This window comes from Saccopteryx bilineata, chromosome 1 (genome assembly GCF_036850765.1).
Source record: "Saccopteryx bilineata isolate mSacBil1 chromosome 1, mSacBil1_pri_phased_curated, whole genome shotgun sequence".
Taxonomy (NCBI): Eukaryota; Metazoa; Chordata; class Mammalia; order Chiroptera; family Emballonuridae; genus Saccopteryx; species Saccopteryx bilineata.
In genome coordinates, this window is record NC_089490.1 from 43355848 (window position 1) to 43375011 (window position 19164).

Here is a 19164-nt window from a genome sequence, read left to right on the forward strand (position 1 = left end):
ACTTTGCCACTTGCCAAGGTCTGTATTGAATCCACTCAGATGAAGTAATGTGTAGGCATACCCTGTTGTAGCCTATGTGCAAATATAGACTATATGCAAATACTATGCCATTTTATATTAGAGGGTACTTGAGCACCCAAAGATTTTAGTATCCTTGGGGGACCCTGGAATCAATCCCCTGTCAATATTAAGGGACAACTGTATATAATTATACATGATGTAAAAATCTGTTATGTTCTTTATGGTAATAAGAATTTTCTGGAGATATAATGACAGGAATTATATAAGCTAAATTCAAACATTTTGTTCTGTTGCAGATCTGTGGTTTCTTGTTCACATGGTTTCGAGGCACAATGAGTCACACTGGCTCTTGGAAACTTTGGCTCTGGGTGCCGATGCTCCTGCTTCCTGCTTCCACTTCCGTGACAGTCAGGGACAAGCCAGGTATCAAGGCTACCTCTTTTTCCAGTCACCAGATGTTATTTATAGTCTATAAATTATTTTGAAAACTATTAAAATAAATCTTGTTAAAGTTGAAGAGGCAATGGATTAACTTTACTAGGCCAAAATAAATAATAATTCATTGTTTTCCCCATTGCCTTCATGTTAAACATTGAGAATTTCTCAATTTACCTCATTTGATATGCATATTAAAATAGTCTAAATGGCCTTTTCTGTCTGTCATGGATATTTACAAATATAATTGTGTTAGTGTTCATCTCTATGTATGCATATTTCTCCCTTTCCCCTTTAAGTTATAAGTTATTTAAGTTATTCAGATTATAAATACAGAAACCTTTCATCAATTAGGATTAACATGGGACATATCTAACCTTAATTAGGAAAAAGTGAAAAACAGAATAGGATATATAAAAGGAAATGTTGTTTATAATATATCAGTTTTGTAGTATCTCTGAATAGATGAGCAAAAGATTTGAATAAAATAGGTAATATTTATTTGCAGTTGCTAGATTATCAACCAAAGAAATGTTTCCAAAGGACTTGAAGACAATTTGAAATATTTCTTCCAATTCTGACTTTTATAAATGATTGTGTGGGTATTTTGGAAGGCTTTTATTGAACACTCAATATGTGTAAGTTACTGTCTAGATGTACCTCATAACTAAAAGTTGAACTAGATACATTGAAGAAGCCATTTGCTAAACAAAGAGAACCTTCAATTTTCCTATGTAAATGATCATTTATAATGAATTCTGATGATGGTCACATATGATGATATATTCTGAGTCTGAGTCTCACTGTGTTTGTTCTTTTGAATATATTTAATAATCTTTGCTAAACAGGTATAAATACACTTTAGTAGTGACTTTGAGTTGGAAACACAAATAAAATAAAAACAATCTATTATGAAAGCTATTACAAATCTTAGTCTCTCAGAGTGTTATGTAAGTCTTTATGACTTTTTTACTAATTTGGCAGGAAGAACATTTCCTAAAATAATTCACATGGAAGATTGTGTATTCTACCACTGTCTAAATGACATCCTGTGGCAGTCATACTTTTTTGGGGGAAAACTCGTGTGTATGTGTGTGTGTGTGTGTGTGTGTGTGAAAGAGAGAGAGAGAGAGAGAGAGAGAGAGAGAAAGAGATGAGAAGCATCAACTTGTAATTGCAGCATTTTAGTTGTATGTACCTTGACAGGGGGGCTCCAGCTGAGCCAGTGACCCCTTGCTCATGCCACTGACCTTTGGACTCAAGCCAGTAACCATAAGATCATGTCGATGATCCCACGCTCAAGCTGGCGACCCCGTGCTCAAATTGGCAAGCCTGCGCTCAAACCAGATGAGCCCTTGCTCAAGCCAGCAATCTTAGTTTCGAATCTGGGACCTCTGTGTCCCAGGTTGATGTTCTATCTATTCTGTCACCACAGGTCAGGCTTGGGGGAAACTCTTTCTTCAGTGAGACAGACATCAGGAGTGACTCATGGCAGAAAAAAGTACACAGAGCAGGGGAATTTATCTGATAGTGTTGTTACTCTTCTGGATTTCTTTATGTCTCTTCCTTTTAAGAGAGTTAGTAGTAATGCAGATTTCAGCTTAATCAAAGGGGATAAGACTTTTTTTGGTTAGAAAGGAAAATGAATCTTTGATTAAGTAGGACACAGTTTTTTTAGGCACATGCTAGTGCGTAATAAATGTTTTTGACCATAATAATGACTTGAAGGATCAACATAAATGGTTTTCCAGTTTTAGTGTGAGTAGTTATCTTTGGGGGTATTGGTTTATAAGCCCCATTCTTAGAGATTCCCATCATGCAGGGGAGCCTGGGGTGGGATTCAGTCATTTATATTTTCAATAAGCTCCCCAGGTAAAGCTAATGCAGCATGTCTGAGAAAAACACTTAGAGAAACACTTACCTTTAGCATAATTGACATTTTTTTCAAATTGGTTTTCTTGCATCTTATGCCACTATGTTCCTTTTATTTTATTATCTTTTGATCTTAGTAACTTTTTTTTTATTGTGGTGAGAACACTTAACATGTGATCTACCTTCTTAAGTTTCTAAGTGTACAATACAGTACTGTTGGCCATAGGCACAGTGTAACACAGCAGATCTCTGGAACTTAATCTTGCATCACTGAAATTTCCTCAGCTTTGGATTACCCCTGAATGTTTTGCTTTTCTACAATAACTCTGGCATCTCAATTCTTTAATCAGCCTATATTGTAGGTAGGACTACCGACATGTATGTATGCTGGTCCATTAACGTACCAAGTTAACCTTTCTGAACATTGTTCCTTAGAGTGTGAATTCAAAATTAATCTAAATTCTAACAAGATTCACATAACATAAAGTACTGAAGAAAATTTAAAGCCCTGGCCGGTTGGCTCAGCGGTAGAGCGTCGGCCTAGCGTGCGGAGGACCCGGGTTCGATTCCCGGCCAGGGCACACAGGAGAAGCGCCCATTTGCTTCTCCACCCCTCCGCCGCGCTTTCCTCTCTGTCTCTCTCTTCCCCTCCCGCAGCCGGGGCTCCATTGGAGCAAGGATGGCCCGGGCGCTGGGGATGGCTCTGTGGCCTCTGCCCCAGGCGCTAGAGTGGCTCTGGTCGCAACATGGCGACGCCCAGGATGGGCAGAGCGTCGACCCCTGGTGGGCAGAGCGTCGCCCCTGGTGGGCGTGCCGGGTGGATCCCGGTCGGGCGCATGCGGGAGTCTGACTGACTGTCTCTCCCTGTTTCCAGCTTCAGAAAAAATGAAAAAAGAAAAAAAAAAAAAAAAAAAAAGAAAATTTAAAAAAAATGAAGAGTTGATTTTTATCGTGCCTTTTGGTAGAAGGTGCTCATGAAGTAACACATAGTCAACGTGCCATGGAAATTGCTTAACTTCAAGTATCATTCTCATTAATTAAAATGTCAGCACAACACTGTCATAAGGATTATTGAAGAAGATGACCCGCTGGGCGCGGTCTGACTGGGCCGCTCTTGTTGTGCCGTGTGTGGCTGATTCACAGCGCAGGTTCCCGTTTTAGTTCCTCATGTGCAGACCTGTGCGTGTGGTCACTAACCATTTACCGGAGGGAAGTGATTACATCTAAAAATAAAATATAACCAATCTGAGGGAGAGGCTAGGGTTTCAACTCTGGAGTCTGTGAAGTTGTCAACAGTCTACTGTTAACCTAAATATATGAAGGATAAATTGAGTCTAATTGCTTTACTTTAACTCTATGGTATGTTTAACAGGTACTTGGACTATTGCCCCAGTTGGGATATAATTGAAGAGTAATATGGAAAGAGTCAATAACAACTTAAATTTTAAAGTCATGAGACTATGAAGAATTTATTTCATATTTTCTTTATCAATTGTACTATTACATTGAGATTATGAGATAAGGCATATTTGCGTATATTCATGCTGCAGATGAACTTCTATTTGAATGTGTCAGCTTCAATTTAGCTGTCAAAAGAGTGGGGAAGAGAATTGAATTAAAAATTTTATAGCATGTAGATCATCTCAAAACATACCTTACTCAGCTACTTAAAACTTTCTTCTGTGATAGCAACTTATGTATCAAATGAATAAAGATTCCTCTTTTTTTCTTACTTTTAAAACAAAGTATTGAATTATCATCAAAAGTAATAAAAAACAAAAAAACGAGAATAAGGAAAAACCACACAGAAACATGACTAAATAAAAAGAGAGATGATAGAATGCTATTTAAATCATAATTTTTCTTTTACTCATGGTAAACATTCAGGTGTCTAGATTGAATTGATTATAAATTTAGGCTCCCAAACTATGCATATAAACCCTTTTAAACTAGTTTTATATTATTTATAAGAAAGTAGAACCCATTCTGAAATTGGCTTTTACTAATTGACGAACATTGTACTCTGAAATTCAGAATAGAAAGTGTGCTAGAGAATATTATTTGGAGTTTTCAAGAATTCCTCATGTTCAATATGGTAGCGTGTAAACATGGTTCTACTGATCAAGGTACTTATTAATACTTTGTAACTCCTAAGAGGAGAAAAGATTCACAGGTGTTTCATAATCTGGCCCTTATCCAGCGTTCGGATACAAAATAAGCAGAGAAGGTTCTGTGACCTTTTGTGATCTCTCTGTTAAAATATCTTTGTTCTCCTCCCTCCCTCTCTCTCTTTTTTTTTCGTTTGGTCACTTTTCTATATCATTTTTATTGTATTCTGGTCCAATGTGCTTTACCTGTTTTTGTTAACCAGTGCTTTTCTCCCAACAGAAGATCCTCTGCAGTCCTTTATCAGACTACTGACAAAGTATGAAGGGAACAGTGCAGGGAGCCGGAGGGGGCTGAGGGCCACTGGTAACAGTAAAATGGAAAGTCCTGCTTCCCCCCCTTTGTCCAACGGGAATTTAGTTGTAGCCATATTTTTAAAAAAGTGCAAAACCCCCAAAGGCTGTTATTTTGATCCATTTATGAAAGGAAAACCACATCTATATCTGTGGTAAATCGCTACTCCACATCTTCCCATTTTGAGGCAAACAAATGCTGTCATGAGTTTTGTCACTAAACGTAAACAATTTTCCTTAATACCATTAACATTTTCTTAATAACGTTAGGAAAAATGTGATAAATAGAGGAGCATCTATCAAACTAGACAGATTTAAATTTTAATTTTGCAGGTGGTAATAACTCCATAATATATATTTCTGAGCTATTAAGAAATAGGAAAGTAAAGCAGGGAAAATAGACAAGAGAAGAGAAATGATGCTGTTTTCCAGGAGACAGCACTTCCCGCTTCTCCTCTCACATCCCCGGCTTTAACTAGGGTTTACCTCAGTCACTCCCAACTTCGCTTCACAGCCTGGACCTCTCTTTTGAGTTCCATGTCCGTATCTCTAGCTGCCTGTTCAATAACTTCATTTGAATTTTTTAATGACACCTCAAACTCAACATTTCTAGCCCCTCCCCTCTCTCACCACAGATTGATTTACTGCTAGCCAAATCTTCTTTTCTTCCTGTGGTGAGATTGCTTTCAGTAACCTATACTTTTACCTAGCTAAGCAAGCCATCTCTCCCTCCTCCCTACGTTCAGTCCCTTATCACGTCCTATTGATTCTTATACCTCAATTCCTTCCCATTCCCCTCTTCACTGTCACCTCTTTGACACATAGTTCCATTGTTCCCAGCCTCACAGAGTGTGGGCAGGCAAGTAGGGCTGTAATCTACAATACAGGACACCCAGTTAAATTGGAGGGTCAGAGAAATAATAAAATTTTTAAGTATAAGTGTGTTTCAAATATTGTGTAGGATAGCCCTGGCCGGTTGGCTCAGCGGTAGAGCGTCAGCCTGGCGTACGGGGGACCCAGGTTCGATTCCCGACCAGGGCACACGGGAGAAGTGCCCATTTGCTTCTCCCCCCCCCCTTCCTCTCTGCCTCTCTCTTCCCCTCCCGCAGCCAAGGCTCCATTGGAGCAAAGATGGCCCGGGCACTAGGGATGGCTCCTTGGCCTCTGCCCCAGGCGCTGGAGTGGCTCTGGTCACGGCAGGCCGGGTGGATCCCAGTCGGGCGCATGTGGGAGTCTGACTGTCTCTCCCCGTTTCCAGCTTCAGAAAAATACAAAAATATATATATATTGTGTAGGATATACTTATACTAAAAATATTTTTGTTATTAACCCGATCTTCAAATTTAATTAGGCATCCTGTATTTTTGTTTGCTATATCTGGCAATCCCACATGATACAAAGGGAGATAGAGGTTGTTTCATTATGTAGAATGGCCCAGGAAGGCTGCCCTCATGTGGAGACATTTCAGCAGCGCCGTGAAGGCAGTGAGAGAGTGAGGTATGTGAACGCCAGGAGAACAGCACATACCAGCCTATTGTCAAATCTGATTTGTGAGCCTACAAGGTCAAAGTCTACAGCCTGGTAAGTTTATCAAAGCAGTAAATACTGCCCTGTGAGACCTCCTGGGAGATGGTCAACCCTTGTCCTCCAGGGCTATTACCAGATATCACATGAATGCGTAGGTTTCTGAAGTTCTATCTTTCAGTAACAAATCTTCCCTAAAGACCTTTCAACAAGTCTTAATGCCCAGTTAGTTGAATTTTGTTATTCTATATTATTCATAATACATATTTATTTAAGTACAAATGTGTGAAAATATGTACACTTTAGCAAAGTTAAAAGATAAATTATATCTCCACTGGACAAATTACACTGGGGAACAAAATTTTTGTTGCATCTACAAAAAACACTTGTTCTTACCTAATTTGAGTGTGCTGATCTCAAATCTGACATTAGTTTTTCTCTGTAAGCTACAGTTTTTTTTGCAATTCAAGATTTTAGGTTTTCATTTTATTGTAAAATTTTCAACATTTAGTTTAACATAATGAAGTAGAATGTCTTTTTGGGCATCATCTTTGTGAAAATGTAATAATTTATATAATGCAGTAAATACACTAATATACTAAAAGATATGATTGCATCAGAATTTGTCTACAATTTCAAAATAGAAAATATTAAAACACTTATTTTAATCATAAAATTTGTGCAAAACTTATTTAAATTCTATTCAGGCAAAAATTTGCATTTGTAGCTCTTGCATTTGTGTACTTGTTGAGGACAATCTCGTTTGATGCTCCAGCAGTAGTCTGCTCATCACTAACAGCTCCAAGATTTTCGGGAAACATATCAAGGTGACTGCTCAGGAAGTGAATCATAACACTCATATTACATCCAATGTTGTGGAAAGCCAACAGCATTCTTTGAACCAGAAGTTCATAGATTTCTGCTTTTTTGTTGCCAAGGAAGTTCTTTGTAACTGCCACAAAAGACTGCCATGCTGCTTTCTCCTCCTTATTCACCTTCCTGTGAAATTCTTTGTCACGTATGAGGGTTTGAATTTGAGGTCCATCAAATACACCTGCTTTTATCTTCTCAAAAGACAAGGCCAGAAAAGCAGAAATAATATGTTGAAAGCATTCACTTTCTCTATTCAAATCCTGAACAAACTGCTCATTAAGCCAAGTTTGATGTGAAGTGGGGAAAAATGATCCTGTCTCGATTAACTACAGATTCATTCACAATATTTTGCACTTCCAGAGTTTCACGTTTCGGCCACTCCTTCTGTGTCCAGTGTTTCTCCCGAGCTTGGCTGTCCCACAAACACAGAAAGCAAGGATACTTTGTGAGACCTCTCTGTTGTCCTAGCAGGAAATTTACCATTTTAAGATCCACACAAATGATCCAGTTATGCTCCTCATACTTCAGAAAGTCGAGGACAATTTTTATGTCATTATAATCTTTTCACAGATGAATTGAATAACCAATTGGAACCGCTGCATAAACATTACCGATGTGTAGGAGAACACATTTCAGACTCCATTTAGAGCTGTCAAGAAATAACCACCATTCTGTTGGACTGTAAGTGGTAACACCTAGCTGGCTGAGAAGACTACTGATATCATGACAGTAAACAAAGTGTTTGTTTTTCGGAAAAGGCCACAAGAATTTGTTCACGCTTCCTGAAATGGGATACTTTAGCTAACCAGTGAAGTACATTCTTTTCTTGAAGACTGGAGGCTAATAACTCAGCTGCTTTCTTTGATAGGCCCAAATCAATTCAGTCATTCAATTCAGGTTGGCTAAACTGCTGAGGGGTTAATGACTGCTTGGCATCAGAAGAAGACCCTTCAGATTCTACAACCATTTCCTTATGCCATCTTATCAAAATACACTTGATCACCATGTTCACTTTCTTCATCCTTAGAAGAAATAAAATCATTGAAAACTGGAACCGGAAGTGTCTCAGAATGTGGGATAGGTCGTATTGCTGAAGGAATATTAGGATATGTAATCATATGCTGTTTTTTCTTGCTGATGCCCTTTGTATGGATCAGACAGAAATAACAGTCACTGCTGTGGTCCTTAGGTTCACACCAAATTATGGCAATACCAAAAGGCATTCCTTTGTGTTTTCCTTTTGTCCAGTCACGAAGCATTTCCTCACAATTATGACACATAATATGAGGAACCCAATTCTTGTCTTGATCGCCAAGGGGAACTTGAAAATAGGCAATATATGCACATGTCACAAATGATGAAATATTGTGCCTTTGATATTGAAGTGTGTAACAGACACATATATAACAGAAGGTGTCAGGACTATTCTTACATTTACGCCTACTCTAAGAAGCCATGATTCAATCTTAAAACAAAATAAGAAGGTGTTTTTTATCAGATAATAATTTTTTACATTTAAAAACAACTACAATTATGTAAAAGTGATTTTTGTAAAACATTAATTGCCTTGTGGTTATGTTCAATCCAAGAGTCATTGCCCTTTAACTCCAATTTAAAAACCAATGCATGCCATTAACTGTAACAAAAAGAAATTAAAATTGATTAAAACTAGAGCATGCACCAAAAAACAGATTTCAGATTTGGAATCAGCGATGCAGAAATATATAGAATCAGTTCTAAAATCTCATGCAACAGAAGATGAAAAATAAATTTGTTCCCCAGTGTTTTTATTTTATTTCCCTGCAGCCAGTAAATTGGTATACAAATGCTAACATAATACTATACTGTATTCAACTATAAAGAGTGTTATAGAACATGTTTACATCTATTTCCATGATGCTTCTAATTTAATTTTCCTCTCTATAGTGCTCTTTTACCCTCTTGGCTCTTCCTAAGGTCAAAGGCCTCTGTAGCCACAGAGAGTGACCGGTCCATTTTGGTATGAGCCACAGCAACACTCACAAATCTTTGACGTAGTAAATCAGTTGAAATAAATGAAAATTTAAAGAATGGATTTTAACTGGTCTGGGCTTTTTTAGCTTTTTGAGAGGCAGAAAAGGGAATTCAACATGTCTTCAGTGAGTACTCTATTAAACTGAAAAGTTATTTGAGTGAGCATAAAAAATACCAAAACAATGATAAGAAAAATATGTTTCAAAGACATATGATTGAATCTCAACACTAGAATGCTTAGAAATATAATAGGAGGCCAAATCAGCTGGTAAGAATATAGTAGAAGAATTTAGAGATTAAGAAAAAATTAATTTTTTTTAAAAGCACATGTTTTAAACTGAGAGGGAGAACAATATGCTTTTCTAATGAATGAAGAGAGTTTTATAGGTACAGTATCATTTTGCTTAGAATATGGCTTTAAGATACAATGTCAATACAGAGAAAAAAAACGTGGACTATAGGAAACTTCTGTGTTATATTTTTGTCTCTAAGTGCCTGGCTGTGTGCTGCGGGGGGAATAATTTCTCTAGAATGATTTGTTGTTAGGTTCTCAGGATTCTGATTTTCAGAGGGGGAGAAGGGTAAAAATCTTTTAAATTTTTTGCTGGTAAACTAGATGAAACCTGGATAATCTACTCAGATCTGATTTAGCTGTCTTCCTTTGTGTTTCCTTTGCCCCCTCTCAGCATCGCTAGGACCCTATCGGCTTCCCAGTTCTTTCAAGAGCAGTTAGGAAGGAAGTGGGTGGGACAGTCATTAGCTACGTTTTAGCATAAGTTTATTAAAGATGTTTGCATTTCTTTTCAAAGGGTTTGTTGATTAAGGGTCCCTAAGCAATGTATCTATTTCTGAGGAAATTTTAGAAATGACTTTTGAGAGAGTCCAGAGAGCGAGCCTTGGAAATGACACTGCTACTGTAATTCTCGTCTACTTGACAGTATATTTGGATATTTGGGTCTCATCAGTGATTCTTCAAGGCACATGCACATTTACTCAGAAAGTGTGCTTTAGTTTATATTAAAATGCACGTGTCAATGCTGAAATTAACACATTCAGCTTGTGATACGCACTTCCACTGCCTTGCCATTTTCATGAAATGGATCCCTAGAACCCCTGCATTCAGAGCATTGAGCCTTGACTCTTACCCCTAGACAATTAACATTTAGTTTTCATTTGTCTTGTTTAGTATTTTACAATAAACCACATATTATAAAGACAGGAATCTGTGTTTCATTTTCATAAACTAATGACTTCAGTGGAGAAATACTTTCACAGGTATTGCTGGAAATGTTGAATTCCATTCATTTCAAAGTGACAGGTTGATTACTTTAACATCGTATATTTATTAAGTCCCAGAAAGAATTTAAATAAGATATATACTGTTTCCAACTTGGCAGTAGGCCAGAATACCTTCCCTTCATTACCAAAGTGTCATAGTAAGACTGGTAGGACTAACCTTAGACTTTTAAAACAAGATAAAACACATATACAGAATGTCACAAATATTTGGCTTCCATTTAATTCTTCAACTATATAAAAAAAAATGGAATCATAAAAAAAAGGTGTTATAGTAGAAAGTCAATTTCCACTGCCTTGAGATTTGTTTTGCCAGTCATCTACTGGGGCTTTCCTACAAATGTTGTGAAGAATTTAAAGTTAATCTTATTTTACAGTCACATAGTCATTCATTATAAAATTTTGGTCTAAATTTTGTTTTTTTGTTTTTTTCTGAAATAATTATTTTTAGTTTTTCTTACAGACATACTGTTTTCCTAATTTTGTTAAGGTATTACATACACTAAGATCAACAAATATTACATGTATATAGGATGCAATGAATTTTTATACATGTATTATATTTATACATCTGTGTAACTGCTACTCTGATAAAAATATAGAATATGTATAGAAACTCAGGTTTTACTACACCAGCTCCCACTTGACACCCCACTAAGTTCATCAGTAATCTGACATTGATTAGTTGTATAATCTCTTAACTTTATAAACATGAAATTATGCAGTACATGTTCTTTTGGGTATGATATATTCTTTCCACTTATTTTTTTTCTTTTTTATATATTTTTTTACAGGGACAGAGAGAGAAGCAGAGAGAGGGATAGATAGGGACAGACAGACAGGAATGGAGAGAGATGAGAAGCATCAATCAACAGTTTTTCTTTGCGACACCTTAGTTGTTCATTGCTCTCTCATATGTGCCTTGACCATGGGGCTACAGCAGACCGAGTAACCCCTTGCTTGAGCCAGCAGCCTTGGGTCCAAGCTGGTGAGCTTTTTGCTCAAGCCAGATGAGCCTGCGCTCAAGCTGGCGACCTCAGGGTCTTAAACCTGGGTCCTTCTACATCCCAGTCTGACGCTCTATCCATTGCGCCACCACCTGGTCAGGCATCTTTCCACTTATTATTATATCTGTGAGATTTGTCCAGGTTATTGTATGTATTAGTAGTTCATTATTTTTTATTTTTTATATGTAGTTTTTCATTCTATATATATAAATTTATTTGCTTTTTCTTTTGTCAATAAATATTTGGGTTGTTTTTAGTTTTAGACTATTATAAGTGATGTTGTAATGAGTCTTCTTTCCTAAAAGTACCATTTACACTAATTTTTGTACCCATTTCTCCTGGGTCATTGAATATCAGATCATAAAGTTCAGTTATATTTAGTTTTAATAAATTCTGCCAAACAGTTTTCTAAAGTGGTTGTACTACTATTTCCACTCCTGTAAGTGATTTAGGAGTGTTTTTCTTGCTTCACCTCCTCATCAGCACCTAGTGCTGTCAGTTCTTTAATTTTTAGCCATTTAGTTGTATCTCACTGTGGTTTTACTTTGTATTGCCCTGATTACTAATTACTAATGATGTATTCTGGTTGACAATATGGATATTCTATTTTGTGAAATGCTTAAGTTATTATTATTATAATTTCTTTTTTGCTGATTTTCAAAATAGGGTTTCAATATTTCCCTTGGTGATTTCTGAGAGTTCTTTATATATTCTGGATATGATGCTTTATTTGATGTGTGTAGCAGTATGCGATTCCTAGTCTGTATCCTGCCTTTTTGCTTTTATTGATTTTTTTTTAAGTGGGAGGAGGGGATATAGTGAGACAGACCCCTGCATGTGCCCTGACGGGATCCACTCAGCAACCGTCTGGGATGGATGCTTAAATCAACCCAGCTATTTTCAGCACCTGAGACTGTCATGCTGGGACCAACCAAATTATCTTCAGTGCCTGGGGCTGATGCTTGAACCAATCAAGCCACTGGTTGTACAAGGTGAAGAGGAAGAGAAGGCGGAAAGGAAGGGGTAGAAAAGCAGATGGTCTCTTCTCTTGTGTGCCCTGACCAGGGATTGAACCTGGTACATCCCTCTGGGCTGATGCTCTAACCACTGAGCAAATCAGCCGGGGCCTTAATGTTGTCTTTTAATTAATAAAGATTTCAACCCTTCGAGTACTATGAATGTTCATGTATGTCCTCGTGACTCCTGACCATCCAGATAACAAAATTTTTATTTTAAAAATGTGTAAGGCAACATTAAAAAGAGGCAAATGTATGTTCTTCTTGTTTCCATAAATTGGTTATCAAACAAACATGATTTTAAGTTAATAAAACGAACTGGAACTAATTTTATTTTTTTGAAAAAAAAAAAACACACTCCTAGGGGGCAGTGAACATGAAAAAACTCACTACTCAAAGGGTATAATGAAGTCCAATTTATTAATCTTTTATTATTAGTGCTTTCTGTGTTCCTTTTAATAAATCTTTGCTACGTTCTTTTCTTGAAGCCTGGAGGCTAATAACTCAGCTGCTTTCTTTGATAGGCCCAAATCTCTTACTCAGTCATTCAATTCAGGTTGGCTAAACTGCTGAGGGGTTAATGACTGCTTGGCATCAGAAGAAGACCCTTCAGATTCTACAACCATTTCCTTATGCCATCTTATCAAAATACACTTAATCACCATGTTCACTTTCTTCATCCTTAGAAGAAATAAAATCATTGAAAACTGGAACCGGAAGTGTCTCAGAATGTGGGATAGGTCGTATTGCTGAAGGAATATTAGGATATGTGATCAATAGCTGGGTTGATTTAAGCATCCATCGCAGACGGTTGCTGAGTGGATCCTGTCAGGGCACATGCAGGGGTCTGTCTCACTATTTCCCCTCCTCCACTTAAAAAAATTAATAAAAGCAAAAAGGCAGGATACAGACTAGGAATCGCAAACTACTGCTACACACATCAAATAAAGCATCATATCTTCAGAAAGATTTTACATATTTCTCAGTCCTTTTTTTTTTTACCTTTCAAGTTTAGGTCTGAGATAATCTCTAATTTCTGTGCATCGTGTTAGATAAGGGTCAAGATTCAGTGTTTTTCTATATGGAGATTCCGTGGCCCTTTTTTATGGTAAATAAGGAGACTAGATGCACACAGGTTTGTTTTTAGACTCTTTATTTCATTGATTTCTTTATTTATATGTGCACCTCCCTAGCCAGTGGCTCAGGGGATAAAGCATCTGCCGGCATATGGATGTCCTGGGGTTTGATTCCTGGTTAGAGCACACAGGGGAAGTGACCATCTGCTTCTTCCTGATTTCCTCTCTCCCTTTACTGTCTCTTCCTCTCTCATAGCCAGTGACTTGATTGGGTCAAGTGTGGCCCCGGGCACTGAGGGTGGCTCCATCACAATACCTTCAGGTGCTAAAACTAGCTCAGTACTCCAGCATTGGCCCCCATACAGGGGTTGCTGGGGATATCCCAGTTGGGGCACATGAAGGAGTCTGCCTCGCTATCTCCCCTCCTCTCACCTAAAAATAGGTGTGTGTGTGTGTGTGTGTGTGTGTGTACCAACAAATAACCATATTATAAAAATTCCTGATATCTGACTTTTAAGTTTTCAAGCTTATTCTTCTTTGATGTTGCCTGAGCTATTTTAGTTTTTTTGTAGTGCCATATAAATCTGAAAATGAGCTTGTCAATATAAACACACATGCAGCTTGTTGGAATTTTAATTGATATTGCATTGAATCTGGAAATGTTAACAATTTATATCTTAACAACATTGAATCTTCTGCTCTAAATACTTGGTTAATCTTAGTTATTTGGGACATCTAATATCTTTCAGCAACTTTCTCTAGTTTTGGGCACAGAAATCTTGATGAAATGCTTGGTTTAAAAAAAAACCTACTATGAATTCAGATTTAAAAATTAGTAATATTTACAAAATTTTCAATTTTACCATTATGTAGGACCTGCAGTTATGTTTAGATATCTGAAGTAAAAATTTCCAAAGTAGCTAAGTAATCTCCAAAATTATCCTGTGCTATAATTACATATATGTATATTGAAACTTCTGATTTATTCTTCTGCTTTAATATATTAAAATGTTACCCTGTCACTACCCCTGAACTCTGTGATATATTTGTTGAAGAAAGGGCTCCAGGGCCCAGAACTTGAACTGGAGAATTAGTTGTTTACACTTTCCACAGAGCAGAAGATCAGTTTGTTTTTAAGCAGTTTATCTCCCCTCTGTATTCAAAACTTTTAGGTCATTAAACCCAAACATGAATTTTAGACATGGAGAATGAAGATTGTGATTGCATGATGCCAAAATACTTAGTAAATTTAGTGTAAGGAGATTTCTCCAATTGTAGCTACCTTGGCATATTCTAAAAATTAGCTACAATTTTCTCTGAATTATAAATTGACTATTACATTCCCAGAATCTAACTTGAATTAAATTTAAACATACCAGATAATAAAAAATTTGTGTATGCATATACATTACTGCTATGAGTGTATTGAAATAGCAATGAATATATAATATAAATTCACTCTGAGTAGAGACAAACTGTATTTTTAAATTTCTTTGAAAATTATTAAGTGCCTTAGCACATAATGCTTTCTCAATGATTTTGTCATTTTTTTTCATTATAAGCCACTTTTGTATAGCAGAGACCTTTATTATTTCACTTTTTAATTAAAAAATTTTTATATATGTTCTTTCTTTTTTTTTTTTTACTTTTTCATTTTCTTTCAATGACTTCTATCTACGTTGCTGCCGTAGTCAGTTCAGGAATACCCTGGTGGTATTAGACTGGGTGACTTAAACATCAAACGTTTATTTCACACAGTTTAGGAGGCTAGGAAGTCGCAGGTCAGGATGCTAGTGTGGTGAAGTTCTAGGGAAGGCCCTCTTTCTGGTTTTCTCACCTGGAAGAGAGAAAGAAAGAGCTCCTGTCTGTCCATCCGCTTATAAACAAAGACACGAATCCCATCATGGGGGCCAAGACCCTATGACCTCATCTAAAACTAATTACTTCCTGAGGCCTCACCTCCAAATACCATCAAATTATAGATTCTTTAATCTATGAACTTTAATCTATGAACTCAATATATGAACTTTGGAGGGACACAGTCAGTCCATCTCAGTCTCTTCTGTTTTGAAGTTTAATGTCTCAAGATACCAAAATCTGAATTAAAGTTATGTTGAAATATAATTATAGTTCACCTGTTTTAGTATTGGGATATACTTTGAATATGGAAATGAATGATGCTAAAGCTAGCTATATTCTTAATCTCAAGTGTACAGCAAAAATTAGATTGTTAGAGTAATAATGATAATAATAAGCATTTACTGTATACCAGGTGCTGTTCTGAGCACTTCACATACATAAAAAAAAAGCTACATGTAATCTTCACAAGTAGACTATTATGTAGACAATTTTCTTATCATCATTTTATAGAAATTTAATACAATGGTTTATTTCCATTTTTAAGTTTCTGATTATCTTGTGTGATTCAAACTTATTTGAAAAAATTTATAAAAAATGTAGTAAAATTCTCAATAATTTTTTTTGATAGAAAAACAATGTGCTATACTGAGAACAGAGGGACATCAGTTTATCCAAGACAACAGAGATAAACTTGAAGTTTCAGGTAAGCATTATCATCCTTTACAAACGTGTGTTTTGTGTAAAATTATCACCGAACATGTAATACGTTGTAGGAGATTCCTTGACATTGTAACTTAAGATAATATCGATATAAAAACTAAAAGGAAAGAAAATAGGTGATGTAGGAAATATGCTGAAGACAGAGTTGTATATTGTTTGAAGACCAACGACACTCAGCCTCTTGGAGATAAAGGTTATTTAGAATTATAGATGCGGTGTACACTGTAGAAATTTTGAGTAAAGGAAATTTATGAGAAAGATATCACTATATTTCCCCACATCGACCTATAATTTTCTAAAGCATATATATTTTTTCAAAGCCTTCTTAAGTTTCAACGGAATGGTGGTAATATTTTTTACCTAACTCATCTTCTGTCTTTAGGCATCAGAACTGCTACAATGAACTACTCTAATTATTTCCTTAGGCTAATTCCTTAGGCCAAATATAACTAATATTTGAGTCTTTGGAAACATATTTTATCTTTCTATATTTTGAAAAGACAAAAATGAAGTTAAGATATTTTGCTAATCCCAAATAATAGGCCTTTAGTTGAAGTAAATCTGTGCATAAAGGCAACAAAAAGTCTCATTTAAAGATCAACGTCTTTGTGAGTGTACTGAATTTAATAAAGCTGTTGGATGAAATCATGTGTCACATGTTACAGGTTTTGATCTAGGAGAGAGCTTTTCTCTGAGACGTGCATTGTGTGGAGGTGATAAAACCTGTTTCAAACTGGGAAGCGCACTTCTCATTAGAGATACCATGTAAGTAAAATAATCTTTTTATATTGTAATAATACCACTGAGCTATTTTCTAAGGAGATTCCAAATAATGTGTTAAATAGTAATCATCTCAGTATTTTCATACTCACTTGAATGCTGTGGTAAATGCTGTGTTTATAAATTTGTTGTTTTTAATAATCCTTGCAATCTGATCTTGCTCTATGGTGTAAATACCATTTACACGTACAAATAAAGGCATAATCTTTAGAGAATAAGAATTAAATTTGTTTTTTGAAGAAATATTTTGCTTTAAAATAGACATGACCAATATTTGATTTTAAAATGTAAACTTTAAAACATAAGGCACAATGTAGACCAGAGACAAAAAAACGTATTTATTATGTTCATTTCTACATACTTTATTATGCATGCAGATAAGCTGCATGATAAGTTAAAATAAAAGAAGATAGCCCGTAGGTATTCATTTTATGTGTTGTGTGAGTAGATAGTAAAGAAAAACTTTTTCAGTTTTATTTTTGGTCTTGATACTCATTTCATTTCAAAAATGGTTTTACCAAAGGTTTCCTGGGTTTTCTTTGTTACTCTTTTTCTGCTGATAGGCTTGGGATTAAAAAAAGAATCACTTGCCACTGAAATACTGACAATTGGTCAGCAACTCTTCAGGGTAATGACAGTTCCTCATATGTCTGGCTTTGTGTAACTGGAGGATGAATAAATAGTAATTCAGAAAGCTTGAGATGTGGGGAAGGCAGATATAGCATATATAGTCATGATATTAATAGTCCTTGAGTCCAAGAAAAAGATTTTAGTGTATGAATACACTGCAGTGGAAAAAAGCATCAAAATTCTGTTTGGTTTAAAATGCAACACAGTTGTTTTTGTGAGAAAGCATATACTGTCAATGAATGCTTTCATTTCCTGTGGGGTAGCCTAATATTTAAGTTACCAGATGGGGTTGGTTGTTAAGAATCTCAGCATTTTACTTCTCAAAGGGAAATAGCATTAATCATCTCAATTCCTATCTCAGATGCTCCATCTAAACCATGTTTATTACTCATTTGTTCTTTAGAAAAGTTTCTTTTAGGCTTTCTATTTTGGGTACTTTAGATACTTTTAGTTTAATGATATGGTTCCTTAAAAGTAAACTGCTTATTAATTGGTAAAAACTAAAAGTGTGAAAGAAGAGAGTAATTTGATATTGGGGAAACAATGGGGATTGTCAAGAGGGACACATCAGCAGATGTAACTGTACAGACCCGTGCTGCTGTGTGTGGCTTTTAGGTGGCTTCACATGTAGACATTACAGCTTCAGGGCAAGGCAGTTTCACAACTGGGCATTCATAGACAGTAAAGAAAAGTCAATATGCATCTCATATATATTTTATATATGGCTTTAGATGTTTCTTAACTACTAGTAGATAAATTTATTAATGAATTTAAGAAGGTCAACTCCTCCAAAAATTAAGATATATTTTCTTTCTTGCCCTCTTCTTGATGATTTAAACCCCTATAATTCTGGCCTGGTGACTAAAGGATTGGAGTGAATATATTTAGGGTCAGGGGCCACCGCCATTGTGGCCATTCACATGCAGCTTCACATTAGATTTGGACAAACGGTAAAGAAACAGTGGAGCCAAAAACTAGTGGGCCATACCTTTACTCAAGACTCCTACCCGCCAACGAGAAACACAGCGGGAAAAAGACTTCCCTTTCACTTAGGGCTCCCAAAACCACTCACACATTCTTTCGGTTCCACAACCAAGAGAATCTTTCCCGGTTTTTCCTAGAATCAGAGGCCCCCACCAGTCTCAGTCAGCCCTGGTTCCCCATCTGCACACCTTCTCCCTTCTCCTCTCTGCACAGACTGGCTTCTCCTTCAGCACCCTGCCATCTCGGCTGCTTTCCCTCTGCAAAAACGTCTTCCTTCTTCTTCCCTTTAAAACCTCTCCTCCAGTCCACATTAGCATAACAATGGCCCTTCCCAAGCAGGAAGTTAATTAGCAATTTCACAGACCAGTGCCATTTTTAACAATAAAAGTGAGCAAACTCAGAAAAATACAGATTTTACAAACTCATTTGCCCAACAAATACCTAGCTTTATTTTTTTCTATTTTTTAAAAAAAATTTATTGGGGTCACGCTGGTTAACAAAATTATACAGGTTTCAGGTACACAATTCCACAATAGTCGTTTGTGCACTGTATTGTGTCATGGACCTGGAGAGCCTTATGCTAAGTGAAATTAGCCAG

At 36.3% G+C, this 19164-nt stretch overlaps 1 protein-coding gene across 1 annotated transcript in view; it reads left to right on the plus strand.

The window, feature by feature from the left end:
* Positions 1-353: 353 nt before the first annotated feature.
* COL19A1 (collagen type XIX alpha 1 chain) overlaps positions 354-19164 on the plus strand; it is a 329506-nt gene continuing 310695 nt past the window's right edge. The window contains exons 1-3 of the mRNA XM_066252988.1: positions 354-444; positions 16081-16155; positions 16838-16937. Of these exons, the coding sequence (XP_066109085.1) occupies positions 354-444; positions 16081-16155; positions 16838-16937 (266 nt within the window). The remainder of the gene's footprint in view (positions 445-16080; positions 16156-16837; positions 16938-19164) is intronic.